This window comes from Schistocerca piceifrons, chromosome 4 (assembly GCF_021461385.2).
Source record: "Schistocerca piceifrons isolate TAMUIC-IGC-003096 chromosome 4, iqSchPice1.1, whole genome shotgun sequence".
Classification (NCBI taxonomy): domain Eukaryota; kingdom Metazoa; phylum Arthropoda; class Insecta; order Orthoptera; family Acrididae; genus Schistocerca; species Schistocerca piceifrons.
Genome location: NC_060141.1, coordinates 818647533 through 818671648, shown reverse-complemented (window position 1 = coordinate 818671648; position 24116 = coordinate 818647533). Strand labels below are relative to the sequence as shown.

The window sequence follows — 24116 nt, the reverse complement described above, 5'->3', positions numbered from 1 at the left end:
CCACCAGCAAGGTTGAACCACCTGAAGATGTCGGACAGTTGCTCCGAGGAACTATTTTAGAATTTGCAAAACGTGATCCGGCAGCAAACCTGTGAAGACTATTTACAACATATCCGCCGGGAAAGCTTGAAGAGTCACAACAGAGTTTTCGTTTCGCATCTGCTACAGTGTGTTGCCTGACGGGCACGTGACTTGACGAGCAGCTTGGCTGCGCCTGGACAGATACGAGCTCTGGTGGGGCACCACATGGTCCAGTGGGGCCCGATGTGGCTCGACTGGCAGTCAAGGCTACAGTCCCAGGTGGGCTGCACAGATTCAGTGCATGACTCTTATATTAGGACATGATGCTGCAGTGAATGAAATTATTTTTCACAAAGCTGAGCGGAGGAAGAGATGTCAAGACGTGTGCGGACAGGATACGACGGATTTGCGGGCAGTGGTGCAGTTAGCTGTAGAGTGTAAGGAGATTAATTTGTCGACTAGTATGCAGGGTAAGCAGACAGTGTTTGCAGCTAATATAAAATGTTTCAGGTGTGGACGAAGGGGGCATGTAAGGAGGCAGTGTCGCGAGCCTCAGGGTGATGTGAATGAAGTAAGAGGAAGTAATAATTTTAGAAGTAGAGGACTTGGGAAGAATAATGTGTTAAACACCACAAGGAACCTCAGGTCCACCTATGGTCTTTCCCAGTAAGACTGAATGCCTCAAAATCATATGCAGTAGTGGAGGAATAGCAGGAAAAAAGGGTTGCTGGATATTATTGGACACAGGGATGCATGTGTCATTCACCAGGAGTGATTTGGTGAGATGTAAGCAATGGGACACAGCATGGTACAGATTGCATGGAGTTGGAGATACAGATGTCACACTATTAGGATTGTTGGACACAGACTTTTACCTGGATAGGGTCCAATTTAAACAATATGTAGAGATTGTGCCACACATTAGTGAGGGCTACGACATGATTCTGGGATTAGATTTCTTGTAGCAGCATTGTGCCATAATCAATCTTCAGTGATGTAGATTGGAACTTGATGGAAAAATGTTTCACAGGTGAAGCCATTGTCAGTGCAGTCATGTTGTGAGGGGAGTCGGTCTCGAAAGATGAACCGATTAAACTGTGAATGACCACACTAAGACTTAATTTGCATGATTGTGTACCTAAGGTTACTGAGAAATCACTATGAGTCTAGCTTGCCAGTTGTAATTTCGTGTGTTGTGGAACTGTTAGAAGAAAATGAAGAATTAGATCAGGTGGGTTGCCTATTTAAAAGAAGTTGTGTATGCCTACATAAAATAAAGGGTGAAAGAAGGTGCCAGTTTCTATAGATAATTTTAGCATAGAGAACATAGAATTAACAAAGGGGTTGTTGATTGCTAATATGGATATCCTGGAGGAAGAAGAATGGGACACGAGGGGTACCAGCAACAAGCAATCACTAGATACGGTACGCATTCCAGTATGTCGCTCCAGATGTCACGGGCTTGTGTTGTAGGCTGAGATATTGAGACAAGAATCATTTAGTGCATGAATGTCTGAATACTTATACACTCCAGACTATGTTCATTTAGGACTTAGGACTTAAGGCACTTACTCTAAACATATCCTTGGTGGTAAGCAAGGAAAGGCTTCCGTACTTCCGCTACATTATTGCAGCATTGGCTGTTGCTGTACTGCACCCAGCCTGTCAGCTGTATTTTGCTTTGCAACACATAACACTCTTGCAAGCCTGCAACTGATTCTGTTGCATTGGCATGTTTTTTGACCAAATAAGGTCGATATGCTACATTATCTAGTTTACCGAACGTATAAATTGTCTTCTTGTTTTAGTTGCCCTTCATACTTGAGTAATCATTGTTGCTACAGCAGTCTCATGGCCACTGATACCTATTTCGTTGTGGGCATCCTCAAAGAAGTCAGGTTTATTTGTTGCCATTAGATCCAATATATTTCTTTCTGAGTTAACTTTGAGTCTTGGTCAGAAAACTTCGCATGCAGCTTGAATTTCTATCTTAGAGAATCTTGAGGTTTTTTTTCCTACTGTGGCAAATGCACTATATCCATTTCTCATTAGCCTATCCTTTCCATATACACTTTAATTACTGCAGTAATCTGACTACTATCAATGTCAGGTTTTAACTAGTTTCTTGCATGTAGAATTATGAGAACTCCATTGCTTTTTAAGAGTGCAATAAACTCTTGCTCTACCTTGTGAATACTTTCACAGTTAATCGCTATGGTTTTAATTCTTGTTGGTGGGGAGGGGGGGGGGGGGAGATTTCTTTGGGTCTTTGACTAATTCTTTGGATCTCCTACAGCTATTGTTATCTCTACTGGATGAAGAGTCACCTAATTTGTGTGCACTACCACAAACAATCAAGTGCCTGGTTGGCAAGCAGTCGCCAGTGTGTAGCACACACCTGACCCCTTTAGCAGAATCCTACAGTTCTCAACACTATGGCACAATTCGAAAAAGTCGCAACCTAACTTGTCTCAGAGTCTATGAAGTCTGTGGTTCAAGTGTTCCACTCTACTCAGAACAGGGGCTTGAGATCAATTCTAAGGACAACACTTCAGCTTCTGAGCTTCGTTGGGTGAGGTTATCTTCTCAACAGTCTCTGCGTCTGTAGAGTCATCCAAGTATGACATTGGACTTCAGACAACAGGCATCTTTTTTCCAATGTTCAGTTGGAACACTCTACTGTTGGTTGTACCCTTTTCTTTCAGAAGGTGCCAAAACAGCCTCTTCAACATGCTGATTGAGCCCCCAAGGCATACACACTGAATGCATCTGTTGTTCCTTCCCATCCCTTGCTGCCATTTCCGAAAGGGGGACCATTACTCAGTGTACATTTGAATCACCAATGATTAATAGATTCCAACTCTTTTATGACAACATCCCCTTGGCATGAGACACAGCACTTCCCCAACAGGTGAAGTGAGTCTCATTTGCTCAATTTCAGTGGAAGTCAGCACCTCAAACTTTTTGATTGGGGGTGGGTGTAACACCCTGAGTCTCCTAGCTCCCTGTCTACCTTGTACAGGGTGCTTAAACCTACCATTGACATGCCACTCACAGTCAAGTTGAGTAGTGATAGATCCTGTACTTCCTATAGAGGCTACAGTGTCCACAGGATGAAGGCTGTGGCCGAAAGCTTAATGTGTAAGTGTCTTTTAATTGTGCCTGTTTGCAGTTTAATGTGTAATCTTTATGGTAAGTAGCAGTCTTTCTTTCCTCCATTGTTAATATTCCTGCCCAGAGTTTCCAGTGTTTAAATATTGGAATGAATTATTTACAGAAGAGGCAATACTGATCTTAAGACTAAATATAAGTTAAAGGAAGGCAAACTTACGTTTATAGCATTTGTAGATTTAGAGAAAACTTTTGGTATTGTTGATTCAAATACACTTTTTGAAATTGTAAAGATAGCAAGGGTAAAATATAGGGAGTGTGTTCTCCACAAGAGATGAACAGAACCAAGGATAAGTTTGAAAAGGGAATAGACGTTCAGGAAGAAATAATAAAAATTTTGAAGTTTACCAATGACATTGTAATTCTTTTAGGGTCATAAAAACACTTGGAAGAGTATTTGAATGGAATTTCAGTTGGTTTGAAAATGGTTTTTAAGGTAAACATTAAGGAAAGTAAAACAATGATGGAATGTAGTCAAATTAAATCAAACAATGCAGAGAAAATTAGATTAGAAAACTTTACACTAAAAGTGAGTTTGCTATTTGGACAGAGAAATAGCTAATTATGGAGAAGCAGAGACTATGCAAAAAAAAAAAAAAAAAAAAAAAAAAAATCCTTAAAAAGAGAAATTTGTTAACATAGAATATAAATTTAAGTGTTGATATTTTTTGGAGGTATTTGTCTAGAGTGTGGCCATGCATCACAGTTAAATGTGGTGCTACTGAAGAATGATGAAGAATAGATGGGTAGATAGACTAGCTAATAAGGATTACCTAATAAGGAGGTACCTAAATTGGAGAGAAAAGAAATTTATGGTACAATTTAATTAAATGAAGAGATTAGTAGATAGGGCAAATCCTGAGGCATCAAGGAGTTATCAGTTTGGTAATGGAGGAAAATGTAGAGGGTAAAAATTATAGTAGAGGGAGGCGAAGTCTTAAACATGTTAATCAGATTCAAATGAATATATGAGGTGTTTTCGTAGAGTAAATGGGAGGTTCATAATTTTGTGTGCATGGTATAGTGCATTGTGAATTCTTGTCACTAGCCTAAATTATTACTCAGACGTACTACTTTCAAGTCCAGTGCTTCTTGTACAAAGCAGTCCAATGAATAGTACCCACAATCTGCGGCACATATTTGTTAACACAATGATCGATCTCCTTACAAGCTGCAGGGTGTCCAAATACATTTTTGTTAGCAGAGTAATTTGCTGGTGGCGTCTGCTTGTAAATGTAATATTTGTTTCACACATTATCACATTAAACACAGTTACATGAACTATTGTATTGTACAGTCCATGGGATAAAGAACAACAGCATTCATAGCAATACAAAAGATAAACACAGAAACAAGGTATAGATTCTAAATTCAAATCTCTTCACCTTGTAAGAAGGCCGTGAGAACATCTAGATGACCAATGTCATGATCATGTTTAGCAGCCATAGCAAATAAATATCTTAATGAGTTACATCTTATAACCGGTGCATATGTTTCATCATAATCCAGGCCTTGCTTCTGAGCACAACCCTTTATTACTAGCCATGATTTACAGTGTACAGTGTGGCCATTCAAATCTTTCTTTGTTTTAAACACCAGTTTCACATTTATAGGTTCCTTATCTGAAGTGAAACAGTAGACTCCCATGTGTGGTTCTCTTTGTGTGATTGTAACTTTTCTTGTATTGCTTTCAGCATTGTCGGACATCATTGCTTCATCCAGTGACAAAGGGTTGGTGTTGGATGACTGTTTAGATTGAGAAGTTACAAAGTCATGTAGCTTCTCTGGCTTTGGAATTCTGGATGACTTTTGTATTGACTCAAGTTGCTGTGGTTGCCCAAAACCATTATTTGCATTATCTGGGCTTGGTTCTTCACTGCAGCTTATATTCCTTGAACTACCACTTGATGTGACTGTCTCACATTTTGATTCAAATTCTTTGACTTCAGTCATTATTTCATTTTGGTTCTTTTCTGTCAGTGGGAGAAACAGTTGACTTAGTTTTCGTGACTCAGTTTCTTCTTTATAGTGTTTAGAAGTGCCTTCATCAAAAATAATGTCCTCGTTTTTTATGATTCTCTGGCTGTTAGGTTTAAAAATCCTGTATGCATTTGATTTTTCACAGTATCCTACAAGAATAGATTCAAAATGTTTTCCGTCGTATTTTCGTCAGTTGGCCCTCGGAATGTGAACATGGGACTTGCTTCCAAATATTTTGAGATATCAAAGACCTGGCTTCTTGTTTGTCCAATCTCCTTCTGGACCCTTGCTTTTTCATGCCGTAGTCAGAGATATTAAATGGACTGCAGCAGAAACTGCTTCTGTATGGAATTTATTTGGCAAATTTGCTTCAAAGGCAGGCGTCTTGCTTTTTCTAGCATTGTGTAGTGCTGTATGTGATGCTGTGGTCTCTTGTTTGATCCCTACTTGTCTGAAAAAGTTTATCAATTTATCGTTCACATTTTCTGTGCCATTATCTGTGTGTAGAGTGCTGATCCTTTTTCTATTTTGCCTTTTAACTAGATGTCTCAAGTTAGCTGTGTCACTTAATTTTTATTTCGGAGCATTTATACAAATACTTTCTTGGAACAATCATCAATTAAAGTAAAGAAGTACTTGGCTCCTCCAATTGACTCAGTTTGCATTGGCCCACAAAAATCTGAGTGAAGTAGCTCTCCAGCCAGATTGTGTTTGTTTTCCCTCTAACCAAATAGCACAAGGAGTATTAACTGCTCCCTCAAATGAAATTCTGCTAGCCGGGCCTTTGCAAGGTGCATGCATAGCTTCAGAATGCAGATGATCTAGTCTTTTACACCACAAGTCTGTGTTATCTGACTGTAATACTGATTTTTCTTAAAAAATTGGGTCATTTGGTTGGTCTGGTTGGTACATACCATCTGATAATGATGCAGTAACAACCACATTTTTAATGTATTGTGAATGGGCAGCCTTGTTTGTTAAATAATATTGAATGACCTTTTTCTACTACTTTCCTAATGGATAGTAGATTTGTGCTTAGCTGAGGCACATACAGAATATCCTCTACTTTAATTTTGCCTTTCTAGTTGACTGTGAAAACATCTACAAATGAAGATCCTGTGCCTATGCCTTTTATAGGTAACTTATCATCTTCACTATTACAGCTTGCAAGTCTATCACTGTTTTTCAATTAGTTTCATCACATGGGTATGTAGACGTGTTCTAATGTGCCCAGTCGACATACCATTCTGTCTGTGCATCTTAACATGCAGCTGCGTTTGAAAAGAATGCTGTGTTGACTGAAGTTTTTGTATCTTTTTGCTTTTGCTGTGACAATTTTTTGCTAAATACCCATACTTGTTGCAGTTATAGCACTTTGGACCTTTTTTGAAGGTAACATCACTCTTTTTCTTGGTGACTTGAAGAGCTGCATCATGTGTCATTTGTTTATTGCAGGCATTGTCATTTATTTCTTACCATAATTTACTTTTTATGGTGTCTCTTTTGATTGGCAAGTTTGAATTTTCCCAACTTGTAATCAAAGGTTTATATTAGTCTGACAGTCCTGCAAGCAGCATACACACAATCCACTCTTCTTTAACTTTGAAGCTCAAGCCATTTAATTTTTGTGACATGGAAATTATCTTTGACACACATTCTTCGACTGACAAACAATTTTCTAGTCTCGTTGTCAGCAGTGTCTTTAGTAACCTATTCATTGGAACAGGCTAGAATCTTCATAGACTTGCTTTAGCTTGTTCCACACTTCTTTAGCTGTAGACATGTCTTGCAACTGAACATATATTGACGGATGGAGAGAAAGTATAATTTTGCTCTCACTGTACAAACTCTAGTTACATCCGTTATTTTGCCACTGACACAGTCCCAAAATTCCTCATGTTCTAGATATGTTCACATAAGGTTCGTTTGAGCAGTTGCCTGACAACGCCAGACAACAGGCTGTACTGCACATGCACAGCTATGGTGATATAGGCAGCCCGTGCTTGGTGCTTGCTCTGCTCGTGTGCTTTTCATCACATTTCTGTGTGGAATTTCGTGCGTGGTGGGGCATCACGTGACCATGTGCAGCCCTGCTGCATGTTGTTGAGAGGACATACAGAGATGTACTTAGAGCAATTGTTTTATCATATCCCACCCAGATTAAGGATGCAAATAAGGAAGCAGTTCTTGGCATAATATCATTTCAAAACTAGACTCTACAGCTCAAAGTACCATAACATTTTGCTATGTGGTGACTTTGACAGATTTCTTTTTTAATTGGTACTCTGCAATATTGTTATGTAGCATTTGCAATCACATTTACATCTACACAGCACTGAAAGAAACTTGTAAGAAGGAATACAAATTTCAAAATAAATAAATAAACAAACAAAGAGAAGTTCCTTGTGTAGCTTACACCAAAATAAGTGACAATAAATTTCATGACTATTTCAAAATGTGTTAAAAATTAAAAAGGTTGTCTGTGAGGCAAAGAAATTGTACAACTGACAGTTTATATTCTACTCTAGGAATAAATGTAAAGCCATGTGGGGAGTTGAAATGATAAAACACGGTATGCTGCCAGTCTACAATTTAGCATAGAATGACATCCTATAAATTTAAGTTGTAAACACAAATTGAGAAATAGCTTCAGGCCTAGAGTCTTGTGATCGGAAAACACTGTGTTTCATGGAACTCAGATTTGTAAAATTCTGCTACAGCTGTCAATATATTTGAAACAAAATATTTAGTTCAAAACCACTGACCAAATTTGCCTGCTTAGTCAGCTTCAAGTCAATGTTTATGTGTGTTCGTACATATATAGCATTAAGAGATCTTACAGTGTCTTAAGAGGAACAAGACACCAGAGACTACTCCAGCAGTATCAGAATTTCATAAACCATACTAAAATGCTTCATTCCGCTCTAATTGCACATTTCTATGTCCAGATGCACTCTGAAGTACTTGATATTCAGCTTTTGTATGTGGTTTTCGGGATACCAATTTTGTTGGAGGTCCAGTAATGTATTCTCAAATTTGGTTCTTTATTATGGTGTTATGTTATTCGTTCTGGAAAATGAAAATTTGCACTTGAAATTGAACGAAGTTGAAAGTAGCCAATAGTGCGGAATGAAACACTTAGTTTCAAATAAAGTAACTGCCTCAGTTTCAAATAAAGTAACTGCCTCAGCCGAAAAATTAATAGAAGTAAATTTCTCTACAAAACTGACGGAAATAGCTTAATTAAGACATTAATAGTTGATTGCTAATAATGTGGAAATAATATAAAATCAGAAAATTGAAACTACTAACTTATTTTAGTCTTTCATTATTATGAGAATGTATATTAATTCACTTGATGACTTCCCGCCACAGAAATCTGTTTTGTTTTCATTTGACGTGGGAGCTTTAAATGAAGAGACACCAACAATTTCCTGAAACATATACACAGGTCATGTGGAGAATGACCCCCCACTATAACTCAGCTTGCTCTGCACATGCACGAATCTGGCAGCTTGGGTGCACCAGAGAAATTTTTCCGGGTAGCTTTTGACTACTTGCTGCTACTGCTCATACGGCAAAGAGCCATGCTTCAAGTAGCCAGAAGCGAGAGAAGGCACTGCTCATATGCGAATTCAGCTCTGTGAATATATATATATATATATATATATATATATATATATATATATATATATAAATACAAAGATGAGGTGACTTACCGAACAAAAACGCTGGCAGGTCGATAGACACACAAACAAACACAAACATACACACAAAATTCAAGCTTTCGCAACAAATTGTTGCCTCATCAGGAAAGAGGGAAGGAGAGGGGAAGACGAAAGGAAGTGGGTTTTAAAGGAGAGGGTAAGGAGTCATTCCAATCCCGGGAGCGGAAAGACTTACCTTAGGGGGAAAAAAGGACAGGTATACACTCGCACACACGCACATATCCATCCACACATACAGACACAAGCAGACATATTTAAAGACAAAGAGTTTGGGCCAAACTCTTTGTCTTTAAATATGTCTGCTTGTGTCTGTATGTGTGGATGGATATGTGCGTGTGTGCGAGTGTATACCTGTCCTTTTTTCCCCCTAAGGTAAGTCTTTCCGCTCCCGGGATTGGAATGACTCCTTACCCTCTCCTTTAAAACCCACTTCCTTTCGTCTTCCCCTCTCCTTCCCTCTTTCCTGATGAGGCAACAATTTGTTGCGAAAGCTTGAATTTTGTGTGTATGTTTGTGTTTGTTTGTGTGTCTATCGACCTGCCAGCGTTTTTGTTCGGTAAGTCACCTCATCTTTGTATTTATATATAATTTTTCCCACGTGGAATGTTTCCTTCCATTATATATATATATATATATATATATAAAAAAAACACAGATGATGTGACTTACCAAACAAAAGTGCTGGCAGGTCGATAGACACACAAACAAACACAAACATACACACGAAATTCAAGCTTTCGCAGCGAACTGTTGCCTCATCAGGAAAGAGGGAAGGAGAGGGAAAGACGAAAGGATGTGGGTTTTAAGGGAGAGGGTAAGGAGTCATTCCAATCCCAGGAGCGGAAAGACTTACCTTGGGGGAAAAAAGGACAGGTACACACTCGCACACACACACATATCCATCCGTACATACACAGACACAAGCAGACATTTTCATATATATAATCAGTTGGCAGAGTAATTTTCTGGTAGTATCTGATTGGAAATGTAAGATTTATTGTACACATTATCATGTTAAACACAGTTACACTAACCATTGTATTATACAGACTACAGAACAAAGAATAACAGTCTCCATAATCATGCAAAATATATATATACACAATCAAGGCATAGTGTTAAGCATTTTATAGTATAAACATGAAAGCTTTCTGAAATGGTGTTTTATTAATTAATCAGTATGTGCAAAACAACTACTACATGCCCCAGGACACATAATCACCTAGTAATTACAATGCAAAGGGATAAACAATAAAAGGCTGGCAATATCAATTTACATTAAACTGACATCAACACAAAGTATAAAGTCTAAGTGGACAGTTACTCTTTCTCTTATTTCACAAGGCCAAGTTTCTTACACATGTTTCATGTCTGAAGTTGCTAGGTCATTTTGTGAAAGCATCAGATAACATTTCTTCAGAAGGCAGATGCTCAACATTACTAACACCTGACACAACATGCCTTCTTATAAAATGATACTTTATATCTATATACCACTAGATTCTTGGCTAACTGAATGGCTCCTTTATTATCACAATACACTAAGCAACTTTATGACACTTTTTGGATCTATCTCAGACATAGGTTGTCTTAACCACAATAAATCTTGAACAGTTGATGCAAAGGTCATACATTTAGCTTCAGAAGTAGAAAGTGCAACAGTTTTCTACTAGACTATGAAAATAAAGAGTTTTGCAACTGTATGACTGAACCAGTTATTGAGCGCCTGTCATTTATTTTATTTCCCCAATCTGCATCATGAAGGCCATTATTCTTTTGTTACCACCTCTAGAAAATTCTAGCTTGGGGTCCATGGTTCTCTTTAATTATCTAAACAATCTTTTGCTGACAACCAATGAATCTTTTTTAAAACAATGATTAGATCTGCTAAGGAGATTTGCAGTGAAACACATGTCAGATCTTTAGACTTCCTATTGCCTCTTGGCCATAGGAAATGACTTCCTATTGCCTCTTGGTAAGGTACTTTGATATCACTTGATTCTACTGCTTCAGAGCCCAAACCAAGTTCAAGTGTTGTTGATACTGGCTTAACTTCAGTGATTCCAAATTTTTCCAGAGCTTTCTTTTACATAGATTTTCTGGGAGATCCAAAATTTTCCTTTTTCATGATCCCTTGTAATTTCCATGCCTAGGCACTTTTGACTTGATTCAAAACACTTCTGTCATTTGAGAATAATAGCATGTCATAAAGCTATGATGACTGGTTTGGTGCCACCTCTCTGAAAATAAATACATGGACTAGTGTTTGATCTATTCAATTTCGATTTTCTTAACACCTCATCAATTTTTTGATTCCAATTCCTACCAGCCTGTTTGAGTCCATAAACAGCTTTCTTCAGCCTCCATACTTTTCCAGACGTTGCAAAATTTTGTAATGGAATGACACAAATTTCTTCATTTAAGTCTCAGTAGAGATAAGCAGCAGTGATGTCAACATGATCCAGGTTCTCTCGAGCTGCTGTAGACAAGAGATATCAAAATGGATACATGCTTGACCACTGGTGCAAAGGTTTCCTGATAATCAACACCTTGAACTTGAGTGCATCCTTTTACCAATAGACATGCCTTAAATGTTTTTGACGTATTTTGGCTGTATTTTTAATACTCGCTTAATCTGGAGAGGTTTGTGTCCCCTGAGTAGTTCTACTTCTTCAAATGTGTAATTACAAACTAGAGATAAGAATTCTGTCTTCATTGCTTTTTTGCATTTTTCATTATTTATCCCTTCCAAGGCTTCTTTGACATCAGTGTTTTCACTTGGAAGTCCTTCTTTCAAATAGTAAGTAACATGATCAGCCCATGTCTTGGGTTTTCGTTCTCTGTTTGTCCTTTGAAGTGGAACCTCTTGAACTATGTTTTGATTCTCATGAATCTCATCTTGAGTTTCAGTTTGTATTGGATTACTGTCAAAGCCATAAAAGTGTTCATTATCACTGTTTTCTTATTTAACTTCTCCATCAGTTTGTGAAGTATTGATGTCCTGAAGAAGTGCTTCTTGTTCCAATGCAAAGGTGTTTGTGGTCTTAGGTTCCTCTGTCTTTGAACCTGTGAAATTCTCATCCTCCAGGAATTTAAAATCCCTACTGACAATTATCTGGCCAGTATCCATATTGATGAATTGATAGCCTTCTTTTGCCTGACAGTAGCTTCCAAATGTCAACTTCTGTGACTTCTTATCCCAGTTCTTCTGATGATGTTTTGGAATGTGAACCATTGCATGGCAATCAAGAATTCTCAAATGTGATAAGCAAGGCTTTGTCTCATGCCAAAGTTCATATGGCATCTTATCTCCAAGTGTGATGGATGGCAAATAATTGATATCTACATCTACATCCATACTCCGCAAGCCAACTGACGGTGTGTGGCGGAGGGTACCTTGAGTACCTCTATCGGTTCTCCCTTCTATTCCAGTCTCGTATTGTTTGTGGAAAGAAGGATTGTTGGTATGCTTCTGTGTGGGCTCTAATCTCTCTGATTTTATCCTCATGGTCTCTTCAAGAGATATACGTAGGAGGGAGCAATATACTGCTCGACTCTTCGGTGAAGGTATGTTCTCGAAACTTCAACAAAAGCCCGTACCAAGCTACTGAGTGTCTCTCCTGCAGAGTCTTCCACTGGAGTTTATATGTCATCTCTGTAACGCTTTCGCGATTACTAAATGATCCTGTAACGAAGCGCGCTGCTCTCCGTTGGATCTTCTCTATCTCTTCTATCAACCCTATCTGGTACGGATCTCACACTGCTGAGCAGTATTCAAGCAGTGGGCGAACAAGCACACTGTAATCTACTTCCTTGGTTTTCGGATTGCATTTCCTTAGGATTCTTCCAATGAATCTCAGTCTGGCATCTGCTTTACCAATGATCAACTTCATATGATCATTCCATTTTAAATCACTCCTAATGCATCCTCCCAGATAATTTATGAAATTAACTGCTTCCAGTTGCTGACCTGCTATTTTGTAGCTAAATGATAAGGGATCTATCTTTCTATGTATTCGCAGCACATTATACTTGTCTACATTGAGATTCAATTGCCGTTCCCTGCATCATGCGTCAATTCGCTGCAGATCCTCCTGCATTTCAGTACAATTTTCCATTGTTACAACCTCTCGATACACCACAGCATCATCTGCAAAAAGCCTCAGTGAACTTCCGATGTCATCCACAAGGTCATTTATGTATATTTTGAATAGCAACAGTCCTATGACACTCCCCTGCGGCACACCTGAAATCACTCTTATTTCAGAATGACATGCTGCGTTCTGTTATCTAGGAACTCTTCAATCCAATCACACAATTGGTCTGATAGTCCATATGCTTTTACTTTGTTCATTAAACGCCTGGGGGGAACTGTATCGAATGCCTTGCGGAAGTCAAGAAACATGGGATCTACCTGTGTCTATGGCCCTCTGAGTCTCATGGACGAATAGCGCGAGCTGGATTTCACAGGACCATCTTTTTCAAAACCCATGCTGATTCCTACGGAGTAGATTTCTAGTCTCCAGAAAAGTCATTATACTCGAACATAATATGTGTTCCAAAATTCTACAACTGATCGACGTTAGAGATATAGGTCTATAGTTTTACACATCTGTTCGACGTCCCTTCTCGAAAATGGGGATGACCTGTGCCCTTTTCCAATCCTTTGGAACGCTATGCTCTTCTAGAGACCTATGGTACACTGCTGCAAGAAGGGGGCAAGTTCCTTTGCGTACTCTGTGTAAAATCGAACTGGTATCCCATCAGGTCCAGCAGCCTTTCCTCTTTTGAGCGATTTTAATTGTTTCTCTATCCCTCTGTCGTCTATTTTGATATCTACCATTTTGTCATCTGTACGACAATCTAGAGAAGGAACTACAGTGCAGTCTTCCTCTGTGAAACTGCTTTGGAAAAAGACATTTATTATTTCGGCCTTTAGTCTGTCATCCTCTGTTTCAGTACCATTTTGGTCACAGAGTGTCTGGACATTTTGTTTTGATCCACCTACCGTTTTAACATAAGACCAAAACTTCTTAGGTTTTCTGTCAAGTCAGTACATAGAACTTTACTTTTGAATTCATTGAACACCTCTCGCATAGCCCTCATCACACTACATTTCGCTTCATGTAATTTTTGTTCGTCTGCAAGGCTTTGGCTATGGTATAAAGCTGAAGACAGCTTCAGCCCCATATTCCTTTGGTAGGTTAGTATCAAAAATCATGGTATGAGCTTGTTCAACCAATGTTCTATTAGCTCTCTCAGCAAGACAATTTTGCTGTGGACTGTAATGTTCTGTAAGCTGGTGGGTGATACCTTTAGAAGATAGAAATATTTTTAGTTCATCATTGACATTCTCCTCTCCATTGTCAGACTGGAACTTCTTGACATTTGTGCCTGTCTGCTTTTCCACCATGGCTTTGAAGTTTTTAAATATCTGTGTTACCCCATATTTTTTTCTTCAAGAAATAAACAAATTAAAAAATCATCAATGAATGTGACAGAATAATGATTTCCAACCATAAATGCTGTCTCCATTTTCCCACACAAATCAGAATGTACTAAGTCTAAGATGTGTTTAGAATACCTTTCGCTAGGTTTGACTGGAAGACGTGACTGTTTTCCCATATGCACAACTCACAGGGATCCTTAACCACAATATCTTCATCTAGTTCCATTGAAACCTTTGACAACTTCAGCATACTTTTGCAATCCCTATGCCCTAGCCTCTGATGCCATAAGAATCCACTATCTTCTGTATAGTAGCACCAATTCATTTCATTTGTATTCTAACAATAGATGCCATTCTTAGGCATTGCATTGGTAATTAGTTCACCTTCTGCATTTAGATGAATCCACTGTTTTTTGTTAAAAATCACTTTATGCCATTTTCTCACAATATTACTAACTGAAAGTAAATTTATAGCTCAGTTTGGGATATGAATGATGTCAGATGCTTCTACTTCTGCTGCTTTATCACCAGTATAGAAGTTTAGGTCAACACTTCCAGTAGTCTCTGCTATTAAGCCACCACCTCCCATGCAGGTCACTGAACTATTACATAGCTTGACATTGTGAAGCATCCTTCCATCATTGGCAAAGAGAAAAACATCAGTCTGCACACACAAATGATCAGTCGGAAAAAAATGAATGATCGGCACATGCATAACTTCGAAACTGATTCTGGATTTTCACACACGATTATGATGTTAACATTTATAAAACCTAACTTTCACACCTGTGCCTGGACCCATAACCTTCTGTTAAGCATTTTTTAATATAAACATGAAAGCTTTCTGAAATAAGATTTTATTAATTAATTGTATGTGCATAACAACCATGCATATCGCAGAACATATAATCACCACCGAATTACAGTGCAAAGGAGTAAACAAAAAATAGCTGTCAATACCTCAACACATAGATTCTAAATTCTCAGAATTTTACACTCGGTGTATATGAATGTAGAGAAGAGTGAAGTATGTAAGGAAGTAAATATAATGTATAAAGTTGCTATAAATAAAATGATTTAGTGGATAGTATATTTATGATGTCACAACCAAAAGATTTTATCTCTAATGTATACACTATTATTATTAGTCAACATACAAAGAGGAAGAACCACTAGTCTTAGATACCTTATTGCCTTGAAAAAATACATTTTCTTTAAATGGCAAAACATGCATGTTATATTTCAAGATATCAAGTGATAAAAAAATATGACACAGCACATTATTTTCTGTTACATCCATTAAATATTATCAACCTACCGGTTTCCTTTTCGTTGCCATCGGTATGCACTTCAAGTGTAATGTTTAGCACAGCTCTTTTCTACTCAAGCCAAACAAATGATACAGTTCAAATCAAATGACTGATATTGCCTGATGACCTCACAGTTTAGTCCTTTAACAACAACCAACCAACCAACCAACCATCACTCATGTATTGTTTGACTTTGCAAGGTTACCAGATTGCACTTAGACCAGTACATTGATTTGCTTATCCATCGAAGAGCATACATCACAGTTTTTACTATGCCATGCAACTAGTTTAAAACCATTGAAAGTAAATTACATATTATGCTCAACTTCATTAGAATAGTTTTATATATCTCTTGAAGAATATGAAACGAGAGAGCACTCTAGAGGCACTTGAGAACTTCTAGGTGCATTTCTCATAAAGCAGGCCTCATGTGAGTAATGGGAATCATGCCTCTTGTGAGTGATGGGAATGTAATCAAACTTCTGACATCACAGTTCCACAGTACTCTGAGACTGAGGACAGCAATGGGCTTGGACTCTTTTTGAAGGAAGCAGTCGGTTGAGGCATCTAATAATAAAAATTCAGTCACTAATTTAGCACTAGCAAATGCATGCTATTATTTGTAGTTTATAACTCAGTAGTGATGTGAAGCACTGTTTCCTATTTTCTTATTGTTACTATAAAATTTTTGTTGCACGTTAGTTTATTTCTTAATATTTCCATTATTCTTCATAATGTAGGGTAATCATAAATTTGAGTGTCATTAGTAACTTCCTGGGTGTTCAAGCTACTTTCCTGTTCATTGCAAAATGAAGTAAGTGTTATCTTAATGAAATATTTCTGTTCTGTAAATTTCAGGAGGATATATAAGAGGTCCTCAAGCATCTGAGATGCTACATGAAGGCATTCTTTCTCTGTGTGCTCAGCTGAAAAATGATGCTGTCTCTTTAGCTGATGCCATAGCACCACCAGATTTCATTTTAAATTCCATACTGGGAAAATCAGATGGTAAAATTTATCAAAACCTGCAGACACATCTATTCCAGAAACCTCAGACATTTGAACGACCATCTGGTTGGGATGAGATGACATTCCAACAAAGTAAACTGTAATCATTGCAAAAGCAAGCATATATTTCCGTACTTTCAGTACAATAATATAATTGCTTGAAAAATTATCCATTTTGATATTTTTACTTGTACATATTTACTTTGTTTCCATGATAGCCCTGTGTAAGGAAATATTTCTAATTTTTATATTTTAGTACAAAAATACCTTTGTAAATAAAATAACAGAATGTGTTTTTTGTATCTTGAATGAGTATTCATTTTCATGTATTAAAAGTGTGTCCTATATTTTTATAAAGCACTTGAAGGAAAAGGGTGTTATCATTTGTATTGTTAAAATAAATGTTCATTGATTGAAGTATTAAAAATAAAGATATATTTGTAAATGGTGTGATTTCCATCAATTTTTGTGCAATTTTCTCTTCTTTTGTATCTTATGCTCCACATAACTGAAACATTTGAGAAACATAAAAGCCGATCACCAAAATATTTACTAATGATTAATAACTGGTTTACTTTGCCAATGCATTGAGACATTTATTTTATTTCAAATTTGCTTTCCTCACACTCCAAGAGCAGCCTGTTCCCAAAAGTCTTTAGAACAAATATAAACAAGAGATAAGAAGAATTAATATGTTTGAGTAGACAATGTAGTAAAACAAGAAGCTATGTTAAGTTCATGAAGTGAGACCACTTTGACTTTTGGAGAAGAGCAGGGACCTTGATACCAAACAAGAAGATCTTCCATTCAGAATGATAACTTAAAAAAAATGTAACATATAAAAGTAAATTGTGTTTTGTTTTGAAGCTTAGACATTATAGTTATGTTCTGAATAAAAATCATTCAGATGCGGATAATGGCTTTGAATAGAGTGACACACATGATGGCTCCAATTGTTAATCACTCTGTCCAACGTTAGTGGCATTATTTCTGCTATAGCATGATAACTGTTATCTCCAAATGTTCAAAGGTTTGTGGGTTGTCTTGTCAGCATAGACCTGGACTTGGATGTAGCCCCAAAGAAAAAAATCCATGGGTGGTAAATCACATGACTATGGTGGCCAATTCACAGATCCACATCTTGAGATGTTTCAGTCACCAAGCTTCACTCTCACCAAATCAAGCATGGCATCAGCTGTGTGGTGTGTGATGTCATCCTGCTGGAACCACATGTTTTTGATGTCTATGGTTTCAAGTTCTGGTCACAGAAATTCACGTAACGTGGATCTGTAGTGATTGCGATTGACGGTAATGGTTCTTCTCTCATCATGTAGAAACAAATAAGGTCCATTGGTGCTGCATTGCCATAACCCACACCACATTATTAGTGAGTTTTTCTGACTGCAATGACATCTCATAGACCACCTATGGGTTATCCTCTTTCCAATAATGACAATTTTGCATACTGAGAAAGTCAACAGGACAAAAATGTTCCTTATTTGACAGAATGATTTTTCAACTGAAATCAGGATCAGCTTTCAACTTCTGTATGGCCCAGTCAGCAAACTCATGATACACTCTGTGGTCATTTGGGTTCAATTCTTTGTCATTACAACTTTGTATCAATACAGGCCCAAATATGTTTGCAAGATTTGCCAAGTTGACACCTCGGATAGCCACAACCATTGAGATTGTCTTGAAATAACACATTCTGAAACATACGGTGTTTGAACATTATGAATTATCTCAAAGAGAATGGTCTATTGACACACAGTCAACTTGGATGTAGAAGACATCGTTCTTGTCAAACACAGTTAGCTCTTTACGAGAGATGGAAAGTTGCTACTCACCATATAGTGGAGATGCTGAGTTGTGATAGGCACAATAAAAAGATTCACACAATCATAGCTTTCGGCCATTAAGGCCTTTGTCAGCAGTAGGCACACGTACACATACGCGCACACACACACACTCACGCAAGCACAACTTGCACACACGTCTGCAGTCTCAGAGAGCTGAACCTACACTGCAACCAGGAGCACCAGTGCATGATGGGAGTGGGGACTGGGTGGGGGTTAGGAGGAGGCTGGGCAGGGATAGTATGGTAGAAGTGGCAGACAGTTATGTGTTGCAGTTTAGACGGAGGGAAAGAGAAAAGGTGTGGAGGGGGGGAGGGGGTAAGTAGCAGAAAGGAGAGAATAAAAATAAAAATAAACTAACATTACCTGTCACATCAAAGGCAGGGCTACCTGTGAAACCAGCTACAAGCTAAGCTGCAACCACTGTGCTGCATTCCATGTAGGCATGACAACCAACAAGCTGTCTGTCTGCATAAACGACCACCGACAAACTGTGGCCAAAAAACAAGTGGACCACCCTGTAGCTGAACACGCTGCCAAACGTGACACCCCTCATCTCAATGACTGATTCACAGCCTGTGCCATATGGGAAACATCCTTACACAACTCCTGCTCCCAATCCCTTACCCCATGGCTCATACCCCCTTAATAGATCTAGATGCAAGACCGGTCCCATACATCCTCGTACCACCACCTACTACAGTCCGGTCACTAACATTACCTATCACATCAAAGGTAGGGCTACCTGTGAAACCAGTCATGTGATCTACAAGCTAAGCTACAACCACTGTGCTGCATTCTATGTAGGCATGACAACCAACAAGCTCTCTGTCCGCATGTTCGGCCACCGACAAACTGTGGCCAAAATACGGGTGTACCACCCTGCAGCTGAACACGCTGCCAAACACGATACCCCTCATCTCAATGACTGCTTCACAGCCTGTGCCATATGGATCCTTCCCACCAACACCAGCTTTTCTGAATTGTGCAGATGGGAACTTTCTGTGCAATACATCCTATGTTCCCGTAACCCTCCTGGCCTCAACCTTCATTAGTCACTGTCCTCACCCATCCAGCCCTCTCCCTGTTCCCATTCCAGCACTACATAGCCGTCATTTCACCGCCACACCCAGTATTTTAATTTCTTTTATTTTTATTTCTCTCCTTTCCGCTACTTACCCCCTCCCCCCTCCGCACCTTCTCTCTTACCCTCTGTCCAAACTGCAACACTTACTTCACTGTCTGCCACTTCCACCATACTATCACTGGCCAGCCTCCTCCTTACCCCCACTTAGTCGCCACTCCCATCGTGCACTGGTGCTGCTGCACGCAGTGTAGTTTCAGCTCTGAGACTGCAGACGTGTGAGCAAGTTGTGCTTGCGTGAGTGTGTGTGTGTGTGTGTTGTGATATTCGCTATTTTTGGCTTAATTAAAACAGCAAATTCAGCCAGAAGGCAAATACTTGTTTATAAAGAATGATTAATATATAATAAGGCGTCGCATGGCGACGGTGGAATTTTCTAGATAATGTAATTCGTCGTCTTTGGGCGGCAATATAAACAGAAAAGTACGGATGGATATGCGATCCTTCACTATTTTGTTCGCTGGAGAACAAATGAAGCCTTGAGCGCTAAAAAGACTTGTACTGTTTTTCTGAAGTAAGACGGACGCAGATTTGTGGCAGTCTGATCTAATTTTTACTAAATAAATAAAAACGTGTATGTCTGAGTTGAGTGAAGTGTAAAGAACTGTTATAACTTACCGTGACGACGCACGAGCGACTCAAAGAAGACAATGGCTATATAAAAGAGCGCTCAATGGACATGATATGGACATAAAAAATCTACCGTCATTGTAGTATTAAGCTTAAGGTACGATATATGTTTTAGTTATAATAAATGTTTGTTCTGGGAATACTGAATCATTTAGCAGTGCTCATTTCTATTATCTCCTCAGTATTATTTTCATTTTAATTATGCATTTTGCTAATATTACAGACACCAAGATCAGCAGTCCAATGTGCGTGTTACATTGATAAAAAGAAAACTGTTTTATCGTCTTCTTGCATCAGCTTTAATATTGAATTTCTCTTTTGTGTGATGTTACAGTTGTTTTTGCGCCCTTAAGAACTTTCTGGTCCCTTAGGAAATTTTTTTTGTCATAACAATAACTTCACAACCGGGTATGATCGTATCTACGATCATGAAGTAATTAGAAAGACGATAACGCAACTTCTTAATCAATAGCACGCTAGTTGTGACTGCCTCAAGCCACGCGAAACCGCAAGTAAAAACTATTCACATCTCATAATGCAATATTTTATGACAATGGTCAATCCATGATTCTTACGCCAATTGTGATTGATAAAACAGTTAGTTAAATCTCAATTTCCAACTTTCCATTGAATAGCAACATCACTTCTATTTTGTAACATCACACTTGGCGCCCGAACAGGGACCTGACCAAAAATTAGATCAAATTCTTGGAAAATTTTCTATGTGCTTGTGTTAATAAATGTTCTGTCGTTTCATGTACACATCGTATCTCTGTGAGAATAACGGTCAATAATGCAGTTTAATTACCGAGAGAAAAGAAAAGAAAAGAGACGTGAATTTGCTGAGACAACATAGCGGTATTCAAGCCATCAAAAAGTAAGTCAGAATTTTGCATACGCAGTGTAGTGCTTCAGTAGCAACGTTGCTTTTCCAAGTCGATCCACATCCTTTCTATCTCCTTCCCGCTATAGAAAATCTGCTTTATTTTATCTTTCAAAGTAAAATTCTTCGTAGTCTGATAATAGAAATTATTTCTCCCCATTGTTAGTATACCTGTATTGCATTTTCAACATGGTGGATAGTGTGCGCAATTTGCAGTGAAGAGCATCTTCATTCATTTGTCTGAAACGGTTAGGTTCCATCTTGTCTTCTTGCCAGATAGAATTTCATTTGTTGCTCACGCGAGAGTGGTGCTCTTAGCGGACTCACCACGTCACTGACAAACGACGAAAGCCTTACGTAGCACGTGATTTACTAACGAAAATGGCAGATAGTAAACAGAGACAGGTGACAACAGGAGACGGGAGTGAAGACGTTAATAGTATTCCATACCCTTTACGATCGCGAACGGTAGGTTCCCGTGTGGAAACTGAACTAACCATGTCTGTAACAGGGGAAAGTGACCCTAAAGTCCAAATTCTTCCCGCTGCAGCTACAAATGACCTCGGTGCGTTAATGGAAATGCTGAAACAACAGTTTGACGCAGTAAATGAGACTATAAAAACACAAAATGAGACTGTTAACGCCCGATTAGATGCTGTAAGCGAATCAGTAAAAACACAAAATGAGACTGTTAACGCCCGATTAGATGCTGTAAGCGAATCAGTAAAAACACAAAATGAGACTATAAAAACACAAAATGAGACTGTTAACGCCCGATTAGATGCTGTAAGCGAATCATTAAAAACACAGCTAGGCACAATCAAAACAGATCTGCATAAAGAAATTACGGCTGAATTAAATACCCATTTGGGTGAGGTGCAAACTAAGATCAGTGATCAAATTCAGAAAATGCAGAAACAGGTGAAAAGTGAAATAGCTGAAGTATCTGGAACATTAAACACAAAAATTCAGGCAGCTACCAAAGAAATAAACTCAGTTAGAAATGCAGTATCTGACATTGAAGGTGTAGTGGAGGATCTGTCGAGGCAGATAGACTCAATCAATATTGAAGAACAGGTTAAGAGCACCGTGAAAGCACACGCGGAGGCATTGTCGGAACACTACAGTGAATGGATAAAGGGTAAAGATATTTTTATCGAAAAGAAGGTCAGGGAGGAGCTTAGGGAGACTGTCAAGGATGTAACTTATGAAATCTTAGCTGCTCCTGGTAAGTCGGGAGACACAGTGGTTTCTGAATTGGGACAGATTCGGAGGACACTTACACGGGATCTTCCCGAGTGGAAGCAGCAAGTAGTGGACGAAGTCAGAATGCTGAGAAACTGTGTAGAAAATCCGCACACACATACGCAAACTATAGGGAACAACTCTTTAGACGGTGACGAATGTCAGTCAACTCCTTATTGTTCACCGCCTGATTACATGCAAAACAACAGTCCTGTTGAGTCCCGAGTAGGGAAACTAAATGATCCGCCCACAATTGTGAGTTTAATGCAAGAGGAAAGTGTGATTAAGCATCGCACTTTTCCTGTTTTTCATCCGCAGAAGCGAGAAATACACCCCATCGTGTTCCTAAAGAATTTTTCCGGCATATTTCCCAGGAGCTGGACAGACAGACAGCGTATTCAGTTCGTCACTGGCTTTATTTCTGGTGATGCAGCATTATGGGGAACGGAAATGGTAGACACGTGTAGGAATTATGAAGAGTTTGAGAAAATGTTCTTGGCAAAATTTTGGAGTAATGGGGTACAGCAAAGATTAAGGAAGGAGGTGTATGGTGCGGAAATTTTCAATGAGAAGCATGGAAGTCTCCGGCGATACTTTGAGAAGTATCTAGCAAAAATTAAATTCTGGGATTCTCCGATTTCTTCCAAGGACGTAATTATGATTCTCAAAAGCAAACTCCCTGTGTCTATTAGAGAGAAATTAGTAAATGTGTCCGAAGAAGACACGGATGTATTCCTTTCTGTGCTGGATTCCTTAGATTTAATTAGCGAGGATGTGCGCTCCAAGGTTGGCAGCGGCAAATTCTTCCCTGGCAGCCAGCAGAATGCATCGCACGCGGACAACAATGCGCCCAAGGAGAGAGCGAGCTACTGCGACCGCTGTTGCCAACCTGCCAGCGGTTATCAAAACGCAAACGGCAATAACTTTAAACGGAAGCAGAAAACCAATTACAGTAATCAGCAGAGATACCACCCAATTTACAACCACCAGGTACAACATCAGTACGGAAACCCACCCTTTAATTCTGCGCCTGAGCAGCATGGAAATTCTCCACAAACTAGTGGTAATTTTTCAAATGGGCCAGTGTACAATCAAAGTTATAGGTCGAAAAATAGCAAGTGGCATGGGCAAGGCGGAGGCCACCCAGCACATCAGAACAACTTTTCACAGAATAGAGGACCGCGGAACAATTTTCAAATGGCACCAAATGCGAACTTTCCTTCACAAGGAAATGGTTTTGCCGGCAACCAAAAGATCGGGCGACATCAGCCTTCTCAAGTATTCTATTCACAAGTGAATGCACCCAGTGGATTTTACCCCTTTACACCGGCATTTGTACCACATAACCAGCACCAATATGAAACGGAACAAACACTTAAGGCCATGAATGACAAACAGGTTAAACATCCTGCGGAAAATTAGAGGCAGCACCTTTCAGCCTCCTAGAGGTCGCTGCCGGTTCCAGTGGGGGTACTAACGAATACTCTGATTCTGAGTATGTTAATGCGATACGGTACGACCATGAGACCGACTTACGAGATGACCTTGCACCTGACCTAGAAGCTCAAGACATTGATGACATTTATGATGAACAGGTCCAGGCTTCGATTAAGATTTCTATTGCCAACATTCCTGTCACAGCCATTGTTGATACAGGAGCAAACATCAATGTGATGTCATCATGTCTC

At 38.9% G+C, this 24116-nt stretch overlaps 1 protein-coding gene across 3 annotated transcripts in view; it reads left to right on the top strand.

Moving 5' to 3' along the window:
* The window catches only part of LOC124795026 (peroxisomal acyl-coenzyme A oxidase 3-like), a 139944-nt gene extending 122975 nt beyond the window's left edge, over positions 1–16969 (top strand). For all 3 annotated transcript variants that reach the window (XM_047258797.1, XM_047258798.1, XM_047258796.1), the window contains exon 13: positions 16518–16969. In XM_047258797.1, the coding sequence (XP_047114753.1) occupies positions 16518–16771 (254 nt within the window). In that variant the 3' untranslated portion in view covers positions 16772–16969. The remainder of the gene's footprint in view (positions 1–16517) is intronic.
* The last annotated feature ends 7147 nt before the right edge of the window (positions 16970–24116 follow it).